Below are 20,103 nucleotides of genomic sequence, written 5' to 3'. Positions count from 1 at the left end.
GTATTACAATGTTCTGTCTAAGCCTTACCTCCCAAGACAGTTCCTGGGCCTGCTTAAAAACATCCAAATCCTCTTCAGTAACAACGTCCTTGTTTCCAATCACATTTACATCTGTACTTTCTTGTTTGATGCTTATTTTAATTTCAGTATCTGTCATTTAAAACCAGCAAAAAGTGTATTCACTGACTTGAATCATGAGTAACCACAATCTATTACCAAAATGGTACCAAATCAGCATAGTGGGCAAGCAGGGATCTCTTCTTCCTTTTTGAGCTTTATTAAGATTCTAAAGCTAAGCACTGCTCAAAGATCCAGCAGTATCATTCCCCTACTATATACTAAAACTTTTATTTGAATTTATCACTGCCATCTTTTTTTCTTTATAACTTTAACAAATACATGAGGGAAAAAGCATTACAAAGCAAAATAATATTTTCAACCCATATTAGAAGTTACATCAATGTCTATTTACAGTATTCCCATGATCAGTTTTGAGATCATAAACTCTACCGAGTTGTCCAAATAATACATTTTGGTTTTCTGTTGTATAAAGGAGAGTAAATGTACTAGGCCAATTTGTTCAATGAAATTATGAAATTAGTTTCCTCCCTAGGGTGGACACACACAGATATACACAAATAAATCCAATGCACACATCACAGAATCACAGATCAGGCTTTGTTGAGACAGAAGCAAGATGAACTTTGTCATGAGAGAGCAATGGAGCAGAGGGAGACAAAGAGCTGTAATACCCCTGTTGAAAGCACTAACAGCACACACCAAAAGGCACTGTGGCTGAAGAGGCGGCATGGGAGAGAACATGGCAGAAGCATGACAGTGGCTACTCATGCGGGACTACAAAGCCATAAGCAACACTATGAAGGCATCTGGGGGTCCTAGTGTCACTAAGAATGGAAATAAATAGCAAAAGGTGGGAGAGTATTAGTTGGAAAAACAACATTTTGGAGGTTTAGTCAGCATTAGGGAAAGGTCAGTTTCGTTGCTTCTGTATGAAAGTGAAGTGAGAACAAGAGAAATAGCTAGAACCTATGTGACAAATAGGAATTTATTGATTGATTTATTTGGGGGGTTGGGGAGAAAGGGACGGGGCGCAGGTTTGGTTGGAGCTTTGACCTTTTGCTTACCATCATCCTGATCAGGTTTAATCCTTCCGTCTGTCAAGCTCCCCTTCCCTGGTGAGGGGGTCCCCATCTGAGGGGTCACTTTATATTTTAATCTGCCTAGCATCCTGTGCTTTTTAAGGAAAGTTGTTCGCTTGAAGTGAGCAATTGCTTTAAAAATACGTCCTCTAGCCATCCCCCAGCTAGAGGAGGAGGCGTGAGAAAGAAACCTACTTCTAATATCTCTTTTTCCAAAGAAATGGGCTTTAGATTTTGCTGTAGAAGAGAATTCAGTTTTACGACGCATACGCTTGGGTGGTGCATAACTTGGGTGTCCCTTTTTTCGAGACTGTCCCTGAGTGGTATAAATATGAGAAAGTCCATCAAAGAGTGCCTTCAGCTGGCTGTTATTAGTGAGACTGCTAAAGGAGGGCACACTGGACTGGCTGGAAGAACTCTGGGGAGAGGTAGAAGAAGTGGAAGTGCTGGATTTTTGTGAATTGGGGCTCTGACCAGAGACAGGGGCAGGAAGTGGAAGTGAAGAAGGTGGAGGTTTTAGCTTTTGTGTGGTACCTGTAGCCAACACATGAGAAGTGCATGACTGTTTCTGAGAGACCTTTTTCCTTGGACGATAGTGCTTGGAAAAGTCTATTATTTCCCCTCGTGATCTGCGACCATCAGGTGATGGTGTAAAAAACTTAGTAAGGCCATCAATGAGCCCTTTGGTTTTCTTGTTAACTTTAAGTGTAGAGGCAGAAATGTAGGTGGAGGTGGTGGTGATTTTGGTGGTGGCACCAGGCCGAGTGGGGTCTGTAACAGCCAATCTGCTGCTTGAGTCCTTCCCAGATGCAGCATGACCAGATGAAGGTGTGGTACAGACTTTAGTCTTTTGACCCCTACCAGGTGACCCCCTTCCTGTGAATGCATTCATGGATCCTTCATCACTGGTTACAGACCTAGGCAAAAATTTAGAGAATAGTATCAGCATTTAATAATAGAATTATAAAGGTATCTAAAAACAAATTTATAGCAACTATATGCATAGTCAATGTGCTTAAACTTCAGAAACTGAGCTGTCATTTGAAGAACTGTTAGTGTATATGTGTTGTGTGCTTATGTGTGTGTGTGTTTTTGTGCCACCACCTAGATGTTTCTTTGCTGCAAAAGCTAACAACAACTATATTTGCATGTCATGATACTCCTAGGGACCATCCAACCTACTAGAAGAATCCATGTGAATTTGAGGGCAGGACAAGGAAGGAACATTTTGGAGAGACTAATAAGAACACCCAATGCTTTCATTATAGTTCAATAAAAGTCAGTTATTCCCTGCATTGTCACAAGTAATTATGAATTCCTGAAATGTCTTTTGTAAAGTTTTAGAGGAAGTCATGTGTTATCCAGAAGTGAAAGGCTAAGCGTATGTAATTGCTAATTAAAAGCAATTTTGAACTCAATGTGGAAGTTTATATAAATAATATTTGGGTATGTCTATAAATTTGTACTTAAAAAACATTTTTAAAAGATACCCTCTTCCTCTTAACAACTTATGTTTAGACGTCTGATAAGATAGCCTATAATGCTCTTTCAGGAGAGAAGACAATTAATTACAGCATCAAATACTGCTGAAAAAAGGACAACAATAGCAAAAAACTGAAGAAATGATTAAAGAAAAGCTACAGCGGGTCAGACATGACATGGAGAGTCTGGTGAAGAAGCAGCACATTTACCATAGTCATTATCAGACACCTGGTGTCACAATCTTTGCCCCAGGTTCTGATTGATATTTTGCCCTCTGGGATGCTGTGGAGGTCACTCCACTTACATAGCTGCCTGCATGAACTGCGGCTGCCTGTCTGCACCTTCGGCCGGCACTAGGGAAGGTATCTACATTGCAGTAGAATTTTATACAATAGAAACATGGGCATGTGAATTATGAGAATGCTGGGACCCAAGAATGCACTTTCTAAATCATCAATTTAGCTGAAGGCTAATCATGGAGAAATGGAAGCCTGAAAATGATATGGTACTGAACTTTTTAAATATCTTAAGTAATCACAAATAGAAGAACACATTTTAGTGGTTATCTCGAACACAAGATTTAATGAACCAATTTCTCTCACACTCATTTAAGGTGGGTGAACTGCTAGCAGATCAATCTGCAAGGTGACAGCTGGATCGGCACTGGATGACACTGGATTCCTGGTGTCACCAGAAGACACCATAATCTAGGCTAAAATGTTTTGCATCAGAATGCTGCATTTGAACTGTATCTGGAATCCATTGTCCAGAAAGGATAATATGCTTATAAAGCATGTAAAAGAGAAAGCTCCCTAGACTGTCTTAAAAATTCCTAAGCCCAAAGGACAATTTTAGACAAACAAAAAGTTAGGATTGGTGCCAGATGCAATTTTCAGCTGTGGCCTTTCTTAGAAAGTTTATATTCTAATTCTTTTGTTAAAAAAATTGGGCCCTATGGATACAGTCACAATTTAAGAACAATGCTTACACAGGATGAATATAAAAACACTTAATTTCTACTTCAAATGATACTAGAAAAATCTACTCATAAATATGGTTTTATGTTTATGTTAAGAAATTGACAACAACAACAAAAAGATTTGATTCATAGAAAAACCAAGAAAGGACCCTGCATTTCCTCTTTCTCCTTTGGGATATAAAGTATAGAAGGACACTTTTTTCTGAGAACAGGGCACTACTTCAGATACAATTTGGGGAAAAGAATAAGTAAGATTCCATAGTAAGGAGGGGGAAGAACATCTATTCATTTCTAAGTCACAATGCCACTTTTATTAAGCCTACAGAGAGTGTCAGTCTAATGACTGATAGAGATGTACAAGTTTACTGACTTGATTTCTAAATACCTTTCTGTACTCTTATAGGTAAAAATATATTAATTTCACTTTTTATCTTTAAACTTTCCCAACTAACTCCTGCTAAATAAGCTTCAACAGCACTTGCATGTTTACAACATAGATTTTTTTAAAAAAGGTAGCACAGCAGCTCTGCAGGTCACTACAAATATATGATTTTTATCTGTGTGTCTATATACATGTACACTTTGCAAATGGCCCTAATTCATCTGCAGGTTTCTCAGATACTACTATTTTGGAAAAGTGGTAGTACTATATGAGAATCAGGAAAGAGATATTTTCCAAATGTTACCTGTACCAATAAGAGATTCACTATAGGCATGGACATATTCCTCGTTTTAAAATGCCTATGAAAATATGTATGTAACCAAGCTCTTCTAATACTCATCCAGTAATAAAGATGAATAATTCTGTCCAATTCTCACATTCTGCTTCCATCCTATTACTTCAAAAATGTCACTCAGTATCACAACTACTGCCAAGAGAAGACCCCAAATGCCAATTGTAATTAAAAGCAATTTTTCAAAAAATTTCCACAGCTTATGCAAAAGAAGAAATATTCTCCATCTCTTGAGTTTGGAAAAAATTATGCTAAAAGTCTAATGGAATCTAAGGAGCTATCACCACTTCCATTTCAAACCCAACATAAAAGATTTCTTTTGATAGGATCTCAACCTACAACAATCGTTGCTTTAATTTATTTTTCGGTCGTCCAATGGGTTTTGCATATCGTCGTTTTATTTGTGCAGCTTTCTCATGAAGTAGTTTTCTTCCCTTTTTCTTTGGTCTGCAGACTTGGCAAATCCACATCCCTAAAGTAAAATATATATGAGAATAATATTTTAATGTTTCATTTAGAAGATGATGAATATAAACTGCATCTGCACAAGGCTGCATGTAGGCAGAACTTTACTCTAGAAAATGGCAGAGCACTGGTGGCTCAAACCTATAATCCTAGCTACTCAGGAGACTGACATGTGAAGATCATAGTTCAAAGCCAGCTTAGGTAAGAGAGTCTGTGAGACTCATCTCCAGTAAAGTACCAAAACAAAAACAGTTTGAAGTGGAGTTCTGGCTCAAGTGATAGAGCCTTGAGATGTTGAGTGTGAAGGCTGCCCCCTCTCAGAACCTTTCTCTAATGCTATTTCCAACATGGAATCTGTACACACCATGGAAAATGTCCTCCTATTTTTTCTTTTGGGGGAGACATTTTCAGGGCAATGTTTGGAATATATAGGAAAAGATATTTGTTTCTCTAGAAACAGGCAACATTGAAATAACTGTCACTATGAAATACAATTTTTTTTGGGGGGGGGCCAGTCCTGGCACTTGGACTCAGGGCCTAAGCACTGTCCCTGGCTTCTTTTTGCACAAGACTAGCAAGCACTCTGCCACTTGAGCCACAGCACCTCCTCTGGCCTTTTCTATATATGTGGTGCTGGGGAATTGAACCCAGGGCTTCATGTATAGGAGGCAAGCACTCTTGTCACTAGGCCATATTCCTAGCCCCATGAAATATAATTTTTATAAGATGTATAAGTACTCTGGAATTACAAGAATTATCTGACATAAGAAACTGAGACAGGGCCAGGAGTTTGGCCTAGTGGTAGAATTGTTGCCTAACATGTATGAAGTCCTGAGTTTGATTCCCTAGTATAACACAGAGAAAAAGTTGGAAGTGGCACTGTGCTCAAGTGGTAGTGTGCTATCCTTGAGCAAAAAGAGCTCAAGGACAGTACCCAGGCCCCGAGTTCAAGCTCCAGGACTGGCAAAAAAGAAAAGAAAAGAAACTGAGACAATGGAAAAGAATTAAAGACAACTTTAATCTATGGACAAATTTATCATATCAAAAAGTATTACATCCAAATTAGTGGAAAAAGAATACCAGGGTACTGTAACCCATCTGGAAGAAAACAGTTTATTTGTATCTTTAGCAGAATAAATTCTAAGAAGTTGAGTATTATGATGAAAAAAAAAAAAACAAACATGTTCCAAGTATCAGGAAAAATATGCAAATATTTCTATGATCTTGACTGATATTTAAAAATGCATGCCTGAAATGAAAATTTTCACATAATTGGCTATATTAAAAAAATTACAGGGCTGGGGATATGGCCTAGTGGCAAGAGTGCTTGCCTCATATACATGAGGCCCTGGGTTCAATTCACCAGCACCACATATACAGAAAATGGCCAGAAGGGGTGCTGTGGCTCAAGTGGCAGAGTGCTAGCCTTGAGCAAAAAGAAGCCAGGGACAGTGCTCAGGCCCTGAGTCCAAGCCCAGGACTGGCCAAAAAAAAATAAATAAATAAAAAAATAATTACATACATCCTGAAGAAAATGGCAAGAACCCCAATAATATTTAGTGGATAAAATTAGGTATTTTGCAAGTGATGACATACAAACAGCCAATTATCAAACACAAGAATGTTTGATCTCTCTATTGAAAGAAAGTTAGTATAAAGCATCTGTTTTTTTCTATTAACAAATTGGTTAAATTTCAAAGTAATAAGACTATTTACCATCAAATATAAGATAACACTTATTAGAAGATGCAGATTTTAAAGATGTGAAACTTTAAATAAATATCCCAGAATCAACAAACACAGTAATGGCTGTTATTGGTCACAATATAGGTAAATAGATATTCTCATGCACTGATGGGTGGATTAAAAGTTGAGATAGCCTTTCATGTGCATGGCCTTTGATTTGACAGTTCTTTGCCTAAGGATTTGCCTTAAGGAAATAATTGTTGATATGTGGGGAAAAACCTGGCAATATATACAATAGCCACCATCATGTAATGGTTAATTAAGCCAATTACAGTTTATTTATACACAAAATCAAATTTCTTAAAAGATAATGATAATGGGGAGTGGTGAGACTGTGCCAAATTAAAACCTGCTTGCCTACCTAGAGAACTCAAATTCAAAAATTTAAAAATACTGTACCAACAAAGCACACCTGTGGCCCACAGTTACCAAGTTTGTAACCCATGCTTTATACTACAGGGTCTATAGAACTCATTAAAAACTGCATTCAAGAGAACATTTAATGATGTGGGATTGCAAGCAGTCTATTATTGAGAGGGGAAATAAGGTTACAAAAACATGCATGGAATGTTCCATTCCTTTTTAAAGGGTGTGTGGAGGCAGGGAAGGAATTTCTAATGATTTTTGTATTTATTTCCTTTCTATATTTTCCATACCTACCACATATATATTTTACAATACAAAGGGAAAGTTAGTTTTAAATGTTTACTATGTTGCAAAATTGAGGAAATAAAAGGCTGAATTAGGCAGATTTACACAATAAACAGAAGAAAATCCATATTTCACTAATGGCAAGATGGTTCAGATAACCATACTCAAAATATCAATTAATTGCTAGAAAATGGTGCTGGTTTCCTATCATGGGACTCTGAATTCATTATTACCCTAATTTTGAAAATAAAATTATCTTTAAAATCCTATACTGAAAAATATGGAGTATATTCTAAAATTTTGGCCCACATAATCCAAATTTATGCTAATAGTAGACTGGTTGGGGGCAAGGACAGACTTTTTCATCCTTATATCTGAATTGGAGTCATTCTTTTTTTGTTTGTTTGTTTGCCAGTCCTGGGCTTGAACTCAGGGCCTGGGCACTGTCTCTGAGCACTTCAGCTCAAGGGTAGTGCTCTACCACTTGAGCCACAGCTCCACTTCTGGCTTTTTCTGTTTATGTGGCACTGAGGAGTCAAATCCAGAGCTTCATGCATGCTAGGCAAGCACTCTACCACTAAGCCACATTCCCAGCCCAATACTATTCTATTTAGAACCTGCAAGGACATGGAAATTGGGAGGGATGAAAACAGGATTGGGGAAACTATATGTTCCTGAACTGCCAGGCATCAGGGATAAGGCTAATATATAAATAAGACAGTAATTAGATACATTTTAAATATGTTTTAAAGCTTCACCTTTTGGCATTCTGGAAAGTGGTGGGTCACAGCACTCCATATGGAATCCTCTATCACATGAGTCACAAAAAAGCATATTATCCTGTAATACAGTAGAGAATAATTGAGACTGAGACCAACTGTAAAACACTCCAAAATTCTCAAGTTTCCAGATTAAAAATAACAAAATGAAGAAGCACCAACTTTGCAGTTGCAGTTTGACGTAACAAAACCTTAACATTGAAAATTAGTTTACCTGGCACTGGGCTAAGAGCCATACCTACCGCATTTTTGCCCTGGATTCTACACGCACTGCATGTTTTGCATTCAATGCACTGCCACCTTAAGGCCTTTACATTTGTTGTTAGCTCAGGACAAAATTTCAAACAGGATGGATGTCCTACAAGAAAAAAGAGCAAACTGCTTTATGGGAATGTTGCCTTCATTAAAAAACAAAACAAAACTCTTAGTCTCTAAATTTAATAGATAAATACTGATGCCAATCAATGAGGCATTAAAAACTTGACAATACAAAAATAAGAGAATCTAAATTACAGATCTTCCTTTCTGTCTTCCTATCCCTTTACCTTCTTTCACTGTATTTAACAGAATGATAGTGAAAAAGTGCTATCTCTTTTTTAAAAAATTGGGAAATTTATGTCAATTCCAACCAAGTTCTCAAGTTCTTTGAGAACTGAGAACACTGTGTCCTCTGGCTAGTGCCCTAATTGCTGCAGCTTCTGTAAATCCTGTACTCGCCACCTCATCCCCATTATCTACCCACAGCGCTTGGTTTGTGACATTGAAGTAGGAGGAGGTACAAAGTTCAAAGAGCTCCTGCTCCCATATGTGAGATGTAGCCATACAACTCAACACTGGGGCTGGCTGCACATGGTCAGCCTACACCCATAATCCCAGCCCTCAGGAGGCCAACTGGAAGATGGCGAACTCAAGGCCAACCTGGACTACCTATCAAGTCTATGACTAAAAATAAAACCAGAGATAAACAAGCAAAATAAAACCAAAAGGTAGGGTACTTACTATAATGAAATTACATTTGCCAAAACAAATAAGCAAATAAATTCATAAGTAAACAAACTCAATACCATACAAAGAATGTTCCATTGTTGGGACAGACTAAGGATATTACCATCTTGCCTTTTGGTTACTGATTGTTAAGTCCTTAATGTAGAAGAAGCAGTGAATCTGAGAGTGTTAACAAAATGATAGGATCAGACTAAATGGAACAAGTCAAGAAGCACATTCTCAGCAAGTTTCCACCACTGTCTTGAGCAATGAGGTTCTCCACACACCCAACATTATTGCCCACGTCAGGGGGCAACTAGAGACCCTGACAGGGTATTCCTGGAGGCTGGCTCTTCCCCCAAGCATGGAAAGCACAAGCCCAGGCCCAACAAGGCAGCTGAGTTTCAAACCTAATGTTTTGTGTTTTTATCCCATAACTCTGAAGAAATCTCCAAACTTTATTTTAGGTTGGTCATTTTTTTTAATCCGGTCTTTAAATAGTAAGAACATTAGTAAATCCCAGGTGAGAGAACTTATAACCAAGCTGCAAAAGAAACCTGAAGGGCAATAAAAAAAAAAAAAGCAGATTCTGCAATTTCAAAACTGTTTTATAATTTCCTGACTTTGGCAGCCTCATTGTTTAATATGTACTTTGGGTTGCTGCCAAAAGGTCCTCCTCCCTAAAGCTTAACAGGTGCTTCATAAAATTCCACCCACGAGGACATTGGGCTTTTTGAAGTAAAAACATTCAAAATCAATCATCAATACTACCACTTAAAAAAAAAAGCACACAATTTCAGTTTTTTTTGTTTTTTTTACTCCAAACATCTGTATTTAAGATGTTGAGAAAATAAAATTCTGTCAGAGGATTATGACCTCAAGCAGGAGAAATACTTGGGCCTGTTCATTTAACCTCTCACACTATTCTTAGACAGGGCTTCTCTAATTCAAATAAATGACAGAAAAAGGTTTACCAATCAATACATAAGAATGATATCAATCACTTCTCTATGTTCAGGATTGGCAAAGATAACCTGCTTGTTGCCTTGAACAGCATACTTTGAGGGGGGGAGGGTAAAGAGGGCTTAAGTAGTGAGGGAGCTAAGAACCCAACTTTTAAAGAAAGCAATTTAAATTCCACCCTCAAATGGATCCCATCAGCTCAAAAATATACCATTTACTCTCTCTCCATTTTTATTACTTCCTGTAAGCCATATATCACCAGCACATATGACCTCAATTTCAAACACTGCACTTTTCTCTACATTAAAATCTGCTTTGTACTTTGTAGCTTAATATTCAGTAACTAAGGTAATTCACATCATATTACAACTTACTATTTATTTCCACAGATATCCTACGGAAGATTTTTTTTCACATAATTATACATTTTGAAAGTTAATGGATTTCAGCCATCTTCAATCAAGAGCAAATATTCTTCCTCTTTATGCCTTTTCTGTCTTTTTAAGCAATATTATCTCAAACTACTACTTTTTAAATTCCCCTATCAGATTCCAAAATCTTCAGCCTAACTTTCCTTTGGGCAGAAATCTTACCTTGGTTTAGCTCAAGAGAATTGGCCATAGATCCCTTCCAGCTCTAAATTTCTAGGGCACTGAGGGATGAAGAAACATTTCCATTTTATTTTCTCACAGCTAATTTTAAAGTAACACTAAAGACTGTAACTGAGTCTTAATCTATTACTATGCAAGAGGAGAATGGAAAGTAACAAGATAGTAATAGGATAATGGAAAACAATAGTATTGACATTGTAACTTCTCACTTCCTATTTAGCCACTCCATAAACTTAACAATTTTCAAAATTCTTGTTCTCTGCTGACACAATTTATGGTGGGTTTCGTCTTTCTGAAGTTGGTTTTACCATTGCAGTTTGCAATTTGTCTGAAACCATATTACACATTCACACACTTTTCATTCTAACATAAACACCAAAGTATTTCTTCCTTAGAATTGTTTTATCTAGTGAAATAAAAACAATATTGTTTAAGTACCAAGAAACCAAAAAAACCGGTAGAAATGGTTTTTGGAAAAAGTATGTGAGAGAAAACAAGGGCTGTGAAGTACGCAAAGTATATAGTACACAAAGTACACATTGATGTCTAAATCCCAATTCCCATGACATATACATATTGCTTGTGGCAAAAGGAGCTTTTCAAATGCAGAGATGACTAAGGGCACAGAGCTAGAGGTGGAGAGCTTATTCTAAGTTGTCTGAGAGAACCTTTCTTCTGGCCAGGTTAGGTGAGAAATGGGGAGAGGACTGGAATTATGTATTCATGCCATTGCAGGCTTTGCAGATAGAGGAAGAAGGCACAAGCCAAGGCCTTGGGGAGTGGCCTTTGAAAGTAGGGGATCTCAATCCTACAAACAAAGGAACTGGGTCCTGTCAACAATTAAAATGTGCAAGGATATGGACCCAATCCTTCTAGATGCTCCAGAAAGGAAGCACGGCCTGCTGACATCCTGGTTGTAATCTAGAGCTAGCTGTAAAATCACACACTCGTATATGCTTGTTTTAAACCACTAAAATGTGTAGCAATTTGTTACTTCAACAATAGAAAACTAATATGGACCTGAACACTGGGCCTCTCAGATTCCCTATTTGACCATCCATTATTTAACAAGCACTGCACAGCACAGGGAAGAAAGGAAGAAGGATGTGGGACGGGGCCAATGTGGAATGATTTTCAGGGTTATATTAAATAATTTGGATCCTTCCCCTCCCCCTCCCTCCTGCCACTGTTGCCTGCCCTAGGGTAATTGGTGGCCAAGAAAAATCATCAGATTCAAAATTTTAAAAGGCAACCTGGGCTATAGTACGGAAAAATGGGAAGGGGGGAGAGGTAAGGATTACATTTAGACTATTATAATAGCAGAGTTGAGTCAGGTTACTGGAAAGCATGCATAAATTTAGGAAATATGCATGTGTGTGTATATATAATCAGCATATGCTAGGGAATTCCTTAATATGAGAAAACAGGATAGAAGAAGGCCTCAAACACTAATTGGAGGCCAATAGTGTGCCATTAACAGAAATAGGAAATCCTTGAGGAGAAACAGTACATTTCTTTGCTGGGACCTGTTGTTACTGTTTTTGTGGAGAGTGTGAATCAAGTCTGCTGATCTCTCCTGGATGATAATTTTGAGAGGTCTATGAAGTGGACAAGTGGAATCTGTAGACATTTGAACAGTAGGCAAAGTAGGAAACAGAGGGCCAAGGACACAAGTCTTTAAAAAATATTTAGAGAGAAAATATTAGAGAGGGTTAGGAATGTGGCTTAGCAGTAGAGTGCTTGCCTAGCATACATGAAGCCCTGGGTTCGATTCCTCATTACCACATAAACAGAAAAAGCTGGAAGTGGCACAGTGGTTCAAGTGGTAGTGTGAGAAAGAGGAAGGGGGGAGAGAGAGAGGACATTAGAGAGAAGATATGAAGTTGAAAGATGTTGAGGAAAGCGGCAGAAAACAGAATATGGCATCAAAGACACCAAAGGGAAATTTTTTTTTTTTTTGGTCAGTCCTGGGGCTTGAACTCAGGGACTGAGCATGTCCCTGGCTTCTTTTTGCTCAAGGATAGCACTCTGCCACTTGAGCCACAGCGCCACTTCTGGCCGTTTTCTGTATATGTGGTGCTGGGGAGTCGAACCCAGGGCCTCATGTATATGAGGCAAGCTCTCTTGCCACTAGGCCATATCCCCAGCCCGGGAATATTATTTTTAAAAGTTCTCAACAAGGTTGTATGTGACAAAGAGGACAGAAAGGTGCTCATTAAATTTCAATGAAGACCATTTACGTTTTCTACTCTGGAGGTCATAATGTTAAGCCAAAAAACACATTTTATAGTTTGAACAGTGTCCCCATAAGCTACAATGTTGAGTGCTGAGTGCCCATCTGGTAGCATTCCTTCAGGAGGTGGTTTGGTAGGTGCTTGGGAGGAAGCAGTCAATCCTGCTTTGCGCTATTGTAGTGGTGGGGCTTTTCCCTTCTGTCCATATTTATTACTCCTTGGGTTCTTTCTGGGCAAAGGCCTCCTTCTCAATTTAAGATTTAATGTGGGCTGGGAATGTGGCTTAGTGGTAGAGTACTTGCCTAGCATGCATGAAGCCCTGGGTTCAATGCCTCAGTACCATACATACAGAAAAAGCCGAAAGTGGCACAATCACAAGCAATAGCCTTGAGCAAAAGATGCTCATGGACAGAGCCCAGGCCTTAAGTTCAAGCCCCAAGACTGGGGGAAAAAAATAAAAAAGATTTAATGTGTCCTGTCAGTGTGGAACTAAATGACTAACCAATCACTTTCTTGGGCATTTTCGTACAATGACCTTAAGAAACTAGTCTTCTTTTATTATATATATTCTGTACCTTACCATTTCCTCCTGGGAATGCCCCCAACCCCCTTTATCAGGGTTAACACACAAATAAAGATGAACTTAGCACTGACTATAAGTCTCCCAAGGATGAAATGATATTCTATGTAAGCTCTAGCTCCCTTCCTGTATCAAGCACTTTTCCCCTCCCTCTCCCAGCTGCATCACAGCAGCCAGCCCCTTTTCTGCCTCCTGTTTCAATGAGCTTCCACTTAGTATGATGCTGTAATTTTGAACTGTACACTTATCTTAGATTTGCTAATTTGAAAACACACATGCACACAACTCATCTGTAAGTAAGATTTAACCACCCAGCAATCTGAGCAGACACAAAATTTCATTTGGTATAATATCTAATACTTATGTGATGCTAATTAAAGATAATTTGGTCTTAATGAGGCAAAGAGAATATAACAGTGTTAATTTCAAAGTAGGTTGATCCATGAAAGTCAAGTAAAATCACTTCCCAGCCCCAACATTTCCACAGACCTGAAGACTATCTGATAGTTCCCACATTCATACCAGCGACTGCAATCATCCCTCGTGTTTGACTAATGTTCTATAGTTACCTGTCATCTGCACATGACTATTTCACTGGGTGCCTACTCCACCTTGTCTGTGGATGCAGGGTATAGATACTGCCCTTCAGGTTACATGGACTGGAAAAACGCAGGTTGTTACACAGCCAGCAAGCACCAGAAGCAAAATGGAACACAGGTCTGTGAACACCACATTTAGGGCTCTTTTAACTATTCATCTCATTTCAGACTTTTAATGCATATAAACTTGGATGACTTCTTTTTTTAAAGAACTGAAACACAGAACCATCTTTAAAATAGAGAAATGTTGAATTGGTTTTCTGATGTAAGCAGAAGGAAACATTTATTACGCATGTCTATGAAATCTAAGCACAGTCTAAACGTGACATCATACAAATGGTACTTCAGAAAGAGATGACTAAAAAGAGTTGGAAACATATGGGAAACACATTTAAGAATGATCTTCCTTATGGGTTGCATCTATATTTTCCCCCTCACCCCACCCCATTTTATATAGCTATGGGTATTTTTTCACATAAACATCTTGTGTTAGTGATTCCTTTGATCATTATAAGTCTTCCTTCACTCCTAGAACCAGTGGATCCTTTTGATTATGAGTAAACAGCCACAGGACTAAATAAAGTACCAACAATCTGTAAATTCCACTAGAGATAATAGACTAGACTGTGACAACAAGACTCCCATCATGAGCATGGGCTCTGTTGAGGAATGTGGACCTTCTCTTTTTTCCTAATAATCACCAAGTTGTCACTGCCGAATATTAAAACTAGGATTCCCCAAAAGTTCATTTCCTGAAACAGACAATATTTTATTTTGACTCTTCCATTAAAGAGGAATAAAGGAACAAAGTCTACTTTGTCTGATCTACCAGATAAAATAAATGTCTAGAAAGCATTTTAGTGAGTAAGGAACAACAGGTTTTTTCCAATCTTTACTAAACTAGCCACATCCAGGCTGGCACAGGGCACTCAGAGAAGATTAAGTGAACCTTGACATGTGAGCAGGATTCCACTGTATGGCCAGGGAGGCACTCTCAAGCATTCTCTATGCTGATCAAGGAGACATGATGACCCCAGGGCTTGAATTTCTGCCATGACCCCTACCTTGACTCCACAGCTTCTGGCTTTCTACATGAAAGCAGAAGAAGAGACTGGCCCACAGATGACTCTACTACAGAAGCCCTGCAGATAGCATCCTCAAGTTAGTCTTCTCCATTTGTTAGAAGAGAAAACAAGAGGGTCGTTTTTGATGAAAGAAAACACTGCATTTATATACCCTTAGTCTGGCCCTAAAAAAGCATGAACTTCAGAGGAACAAAATGTCAGTGGCCTCACAGTGTAAATGAGATCAGACCTCCCCTTGGCAGGTTTTCAATCTGGAAAAGATGAAGGGAGATTGATTACATCAGAAAGCCTAAGATCTACCTGTTTAGAATTACCTTGATACCCTGTGAACGAGGCCTTGAAGTTATGATCCACAAGATAATAATCTCAGATTCCTTACCAACTCAAGTAAGTGTATCACCAGAGGTAAGGAAATATATAAAGGGAACTTTTCTTTCCACATTTAAGTAAGCCTGTAAATCTGCCTAGGTGCTCCGATAAGCAGATACGAAAGAAATAGAACAGTGAAAGGTGTTTTTAAAGTACCACCTTATAAAAAAAAATCACATCCTTAGATAAGTAAATACCACTAAATTGATCAGGCAGTTACAAAAAAAAGAATAATTCATTCTGATTGAGCCTCGTGAGAAACCCAAAAGATAACTACAGAGTCAGAACTGATGAGTGAAGCACACCTCATTAGCAAAGCAAGGGGAGATCGTAGGGTTGAAATGTATTAAACTAAATGCACAGATAATGTTTCAATGCCTCTTTGTCACTATTCATGATACCATGGCCAGGTAAAAGAATTTTAATGAATCTGTAAAGCCCATCAAACTGACTGTCAGAATGTATTTTTCAAGTAGGGATTTAAATGTCTTCTTTCAAAGGTTCTCCCCTTCTACTCAAGACTTGGAAGCTGCTGAACTGAAAAAGGCCTATCAAATTAAACCTTCACATGAGAAGATTCATTGTACCACACTGCCATTCCCGCGTATGGAATATTTCCACTATCTAACCATCAAACCACTGTCATAAATGGTGATAAAAATCTTAAATTATTTGCAGTAATCAAGGACAACAATATCAAACATGCCAAATCACAACAATGGCTGACATTTATGGTACACTTACTGTAGTTCTTGTTGACTCTGTGCTAGGCTATTTATCCATGTTCTCTCATTCATTCCCCATAAAACCCAAGTGCTGTCACTATTTCCAAACTTCTAATGAGGAAATAGAGGGTTGGAATGGTTAAATATCTAACTCAAGATGGAGGAAATGGGCTGTGGTGGTTCATGAGTTTCCTTTTAACCATGATACTACATGATTGCCTACCTGAGAGTATGTTATAATGTTTAACAGGGTTTTTCTTTTCTTTCTTCCTCTCCTCCCAGCCTTCTATTTTTTTCTTTATTTTGTAGTGCTGCAAACTGAACCCAGGACTTTACAGATGCTAGGAAAGCACTTTACCTTTGAGTTGTACTCCCATACCTTAGTCATTGATTTTAAAATAACATTCAGAAAAACAATTTAAAGATCAGGGCAAAAAAATTAATTTTTAAAAAATCTTGTAACTAAAGATAGTGGAATCTTAATATTTGCAAATCCCTGGGTTGAATCTCTATTGTGTAAAACAATTTTTTTTAATTGAGATAAGGTCTTGCTTCCTGTCTAGGCACAATTTATTGTGGGCTACCCATTTTTAGGCTTCCTGTCATCTGAGATGACAGTCCCTGGCCTCCATAAAACCAGCATGTTTCATTGAGATGGAGTCTCGTGGACTTTTCTTCCCTGAGCTGAATATGTGGGGTTCCATAATTTGCCAAAGGCCCAAGGTTACTGCCTTTGATTCTATGAGGATTCTCGGAGCTGGCCAGTAATAGTTCACTTAACTAGTAGGCATCATGAGCCAAAACACAGACTCCACATACAGTAATTCTTAAGTTGAGTCTTTAGGTTACAGAAAACAAAAATTATTCTAAGTATTCCAGTATTCTAAGTATTCAACTTAAAAGCCTAAGCTCTTCCACCCTGAGCAAGGCATGTCTAAATCCGAGATCACTTTAGACCAAATATTTGAGTTTAGCCTTGGCAACACAGCAAGACCCCACAACAGACAGACAGATAGACAGAGAGACAACTGAGCATGTTGGTACCTGCCTATAATCTCAGAAGAAGGATCAGGATTCAAGGTCAGTCTATGCTACATAGCAAGGCCATTTCTTTAAAATTTCTACCCTGAATTTACCTACTGTACAAGAAGTCCCTTTAATGAGCTATCAATGTATTATGAAATTTTTGAAACTTAATTCTATTAATATTTAGTATCATATGAATACAAAATATCTTATCAGTGCTGTTATATTCTGTCTACCTGAATTTATTTTTTTACATTAAAACTCTATTCTACTGCCAAATAACTGCTTCAATAAAAAATACCCTGTAGTTTTGAGATAAACAGGAGGAAGTTATGATAGTGGGAAATGACTGTACAAAACCTATAATAATGGGAAGTCACTATACAAACCAAAAAAGTAACTTACCACTACTGCCACAATCTGCACAAGACAGGAGTTCTTCTGGTTTCTTTTCACGGTTTGATTCTTTAGTCCCCAAACAGAAGCTGCATATTGGAATGGGATCTGCACGGGGCTGTGACAAAATTAAAATAAAAAAATCATTAGCTTCTGTGGGGTTTTTTTTTTTGCCAGTCCTGGGGCTTGGACTCAGGGCCTAAGCACTGTTACTGGCTTCTTTTTATTTTTTTTTGCTCAAGGCTAGCACTCTGCCACTTGAGCCACAGTGCCACTTCTGGCCATTTTCTATATATGTGGTGCTGGGGAATCAAACCCTGGGCTTCATGTATACGAGGTAAGCACTCTTGCTACTAGGTCATATTCCTAGCCCCTAGCTTCTGTGTTTTTTTTTTGGCCAGTCCTGGGGCTTGGACTCAGGGCCTGAGCACTGTCCCTGGCTTCTTTTTGCTCAAGGATAGCACTCTGCCACTTGAGCCACAGCGCCGCTTCTGGCCGTTTTCTGTATATGTGGTGCTGGGGAATTGAACCCAGGGCCTCATGTATATGAGGCAAGCACTCTTGCCACTAGGCCATATCCCAGCCCCTTCTGTTTTTTTTTTTTTTTTTTTTTTTTTTGGCCAGTCCTGGGACTTGGACTCAGGGCCTGAGCACTGTCCCTGGCTTCTTTTTGCTCAAGGCTAGCACTCTGCCACTTGAGTCACAGCGCCACTTCTGGCCATTTTCTATATATGTGGTGCTGGGGAATTGAACCCAGGGCCTCATGTATACGGGGCAAGCACTCTTGCCACTAGGCCATATCCCCAGCCCCGCCCTTCTGTTTTTAAGATTTAAATAAAATGTTAAAATCACAAGCTTTTTACCTACATCTTGAGCAAAGAAAATCTGGTAAATAAGGTACTCAAATAAACATTTAAAAATAAAATTTGTCCAAATATTTGCTAGTGAAGTAGTATGTAAAGACTTATTAAAGTGCAGTATATAAGATCCAGAAGTAATTTTTATCATACCAATAACATCTAAGTCAATGAATATTAAAGATGCATTTGAAATCTCATTTTTCTCATAATATACTTTGTCAAATGTTAAAATGCATGTTTCTAGCATTTATTAAGTATTGGACATAAAAGCAAGAACTAAAATTCTGTGGGATTACTTAAGAAGATCAAGAGATTATTACCAAGGCTTTCTGGCACCAGGTTCTTCAAAAGAAAACCACAGCCTACAAAGAAGATAAACCCTCCATCTCTGACAAACCCACTTTTTCACTTTTTTTTTTTTTTTTTGTCAGTTGTGGGGCTTGAACTCTGGGCCTGGGCACTGTCCCTAAGCTCTTCAGCTCAAGGCTAGCACTCTACCACTTGAGCCACAGTGCCACTTCCTAAACCCACTTTTTCAAAGAAACAACAAAACATTTGTTTGGCCCCCTAGCACCTTTGAACTCTTACTACACAAACTGCTTTTAACAATGTATAGATTTACATATATTCTAGTGTCTCCATTACCTAACAATCTTAGTGTTCCCATTCACAGTTGAACTGTGCCCATAGATTTGGCCACATTACTTTCAAGAGTCAAAATAATTTATTGAACATGCCACACCTACTAAGTGTCTGCTACCCAACTAATGTTAGCATGATGTTCTCATATTTGAATATTGTGAATTAAATATTCAGGCCAAGAAAATTTGAACTAAGAAATTTTGGGGTGTGTGGTTTTTGTTGGGGGGGTGTTGTTTATTTGTATTCTCGTGCTGGACTTTGAACTCCAGCACTTGTGATTGTTTGGCAGGCACTTTAACACTTGAACCACACCTCTAACCCCTAAGAACTACCTTTAGGTGTAAATAAAAACCAAGGTTTTGCTATGTCTAATTCTCTAAGTATAAACCAACATAGAAAAAAACTCATTTATCTAGCTATTCAGTTCCAAATGCCTAGTACATTGCCTGGCTCACAGTAAGCAGGCACTCAAAATATTTTTGCTAATGGAATAAGAATTCCTTTCTTTAATCTTGCAATTCTTTACTGTGTGGAATAGCTCAGGATGTCAGTTCTAAGTAACAGAATTGATAACTGTGAGAGGAAACGTCGTTTAGATTATGAAATTCTTGATTTAATAAAATTCCTTAAACAGTGAAAAAGAGAAGAATATGTTAGTTTGTTTTTAAATCAAACTCACATTTAAAATATTTCAAATGGGGGGCTGGGAATATGGTCTAGTGGTAGAGTACTTGCCTCATATATATGAGGAAGCCCTGGGTTCAATTCCTTAGCACCACATATATGGAAAAAGCCAGAAGTGGCACTGTGGCTCAGGTGGTGGAGTGCTAGCTTTGAGGAAAAAGAAGCCAGGGACAGTGCTCAGGCCCTGAATTCAAGCCCCAGGACTGCACCCCCCGCCAAAAAAAAATAAGTTCAAAGGGCTGTAATGATTCCAACAAATGCCTTGGTTCCCTGTGACAACATGCCACCAAAATCAAGAATTTGTATGACCAAGCCATCACAAAATTATTGGATATGATTGTTCATTTCA

The 20,103-nt window shown here is 38.3% G+C and overlaps 1 protein-coding gene across 4 annotated transcripts in view; it reads right to left on the bottom strand.

The window, feature by feature from the left end:
• Kat6b (lysine acetyltransferase 6B) overlaps positions 1-20,103 on the bottom strand; it is a 175,222-nt gene that overhangs the window by 44,434 nt on the left and 110,685 nt on the right. For 2 of the 4 annotated variants that reach the window (XM_048339092.1, XM_048339091.1), the window contains exons 4-9: positions 17,578-17,686; positions 8,239-8,354; positions 7,976-8,057; positions 4,695-4,827; positions 1,146-2,077; positions 29-150 (exon numbers count right to left, since the gene is read on the bottom strand). In XM_048339092.1, coding sequence (XP_048195049.1) covers positions 29-150; positions 1,146-2,077; positions 4,695-4,827; positions 7,976-8,057; positions 8,239-8,354; positions 17,578-17,686 — 1,494 coding nt within the window. The remainder of the gene's footprint in view (positions 1-28; positions 151-1,145; positions 2,078-4,694; positions 4,828-7,975; positions 8,058-8,238; positions 8,355-17,577; positions 17,687-20,103) is intronic. The other 2 variants (XM_048339093.1, XM_048339094.1) reach the window with 2 other exon arrangements.

Source organism: Perognathus longimembris, chromosome 2 (assembly GCF_023159225.1).
Source record: "Perognathus longimembris pacificus isolate PPM17 chromosome 2, ASM2315922v1, whole genome shotgun sequence".
NCBI lineage: Eukaryota > Metazoa > Chordata > Mammalia > Rodentia > Heteromyidae > Perognathus > Perognathus longimembris.
Note: the sequence above shows the minus strand (reverse complement) of the source record. Positions and strands in the feature narration are given on the sequence as shown.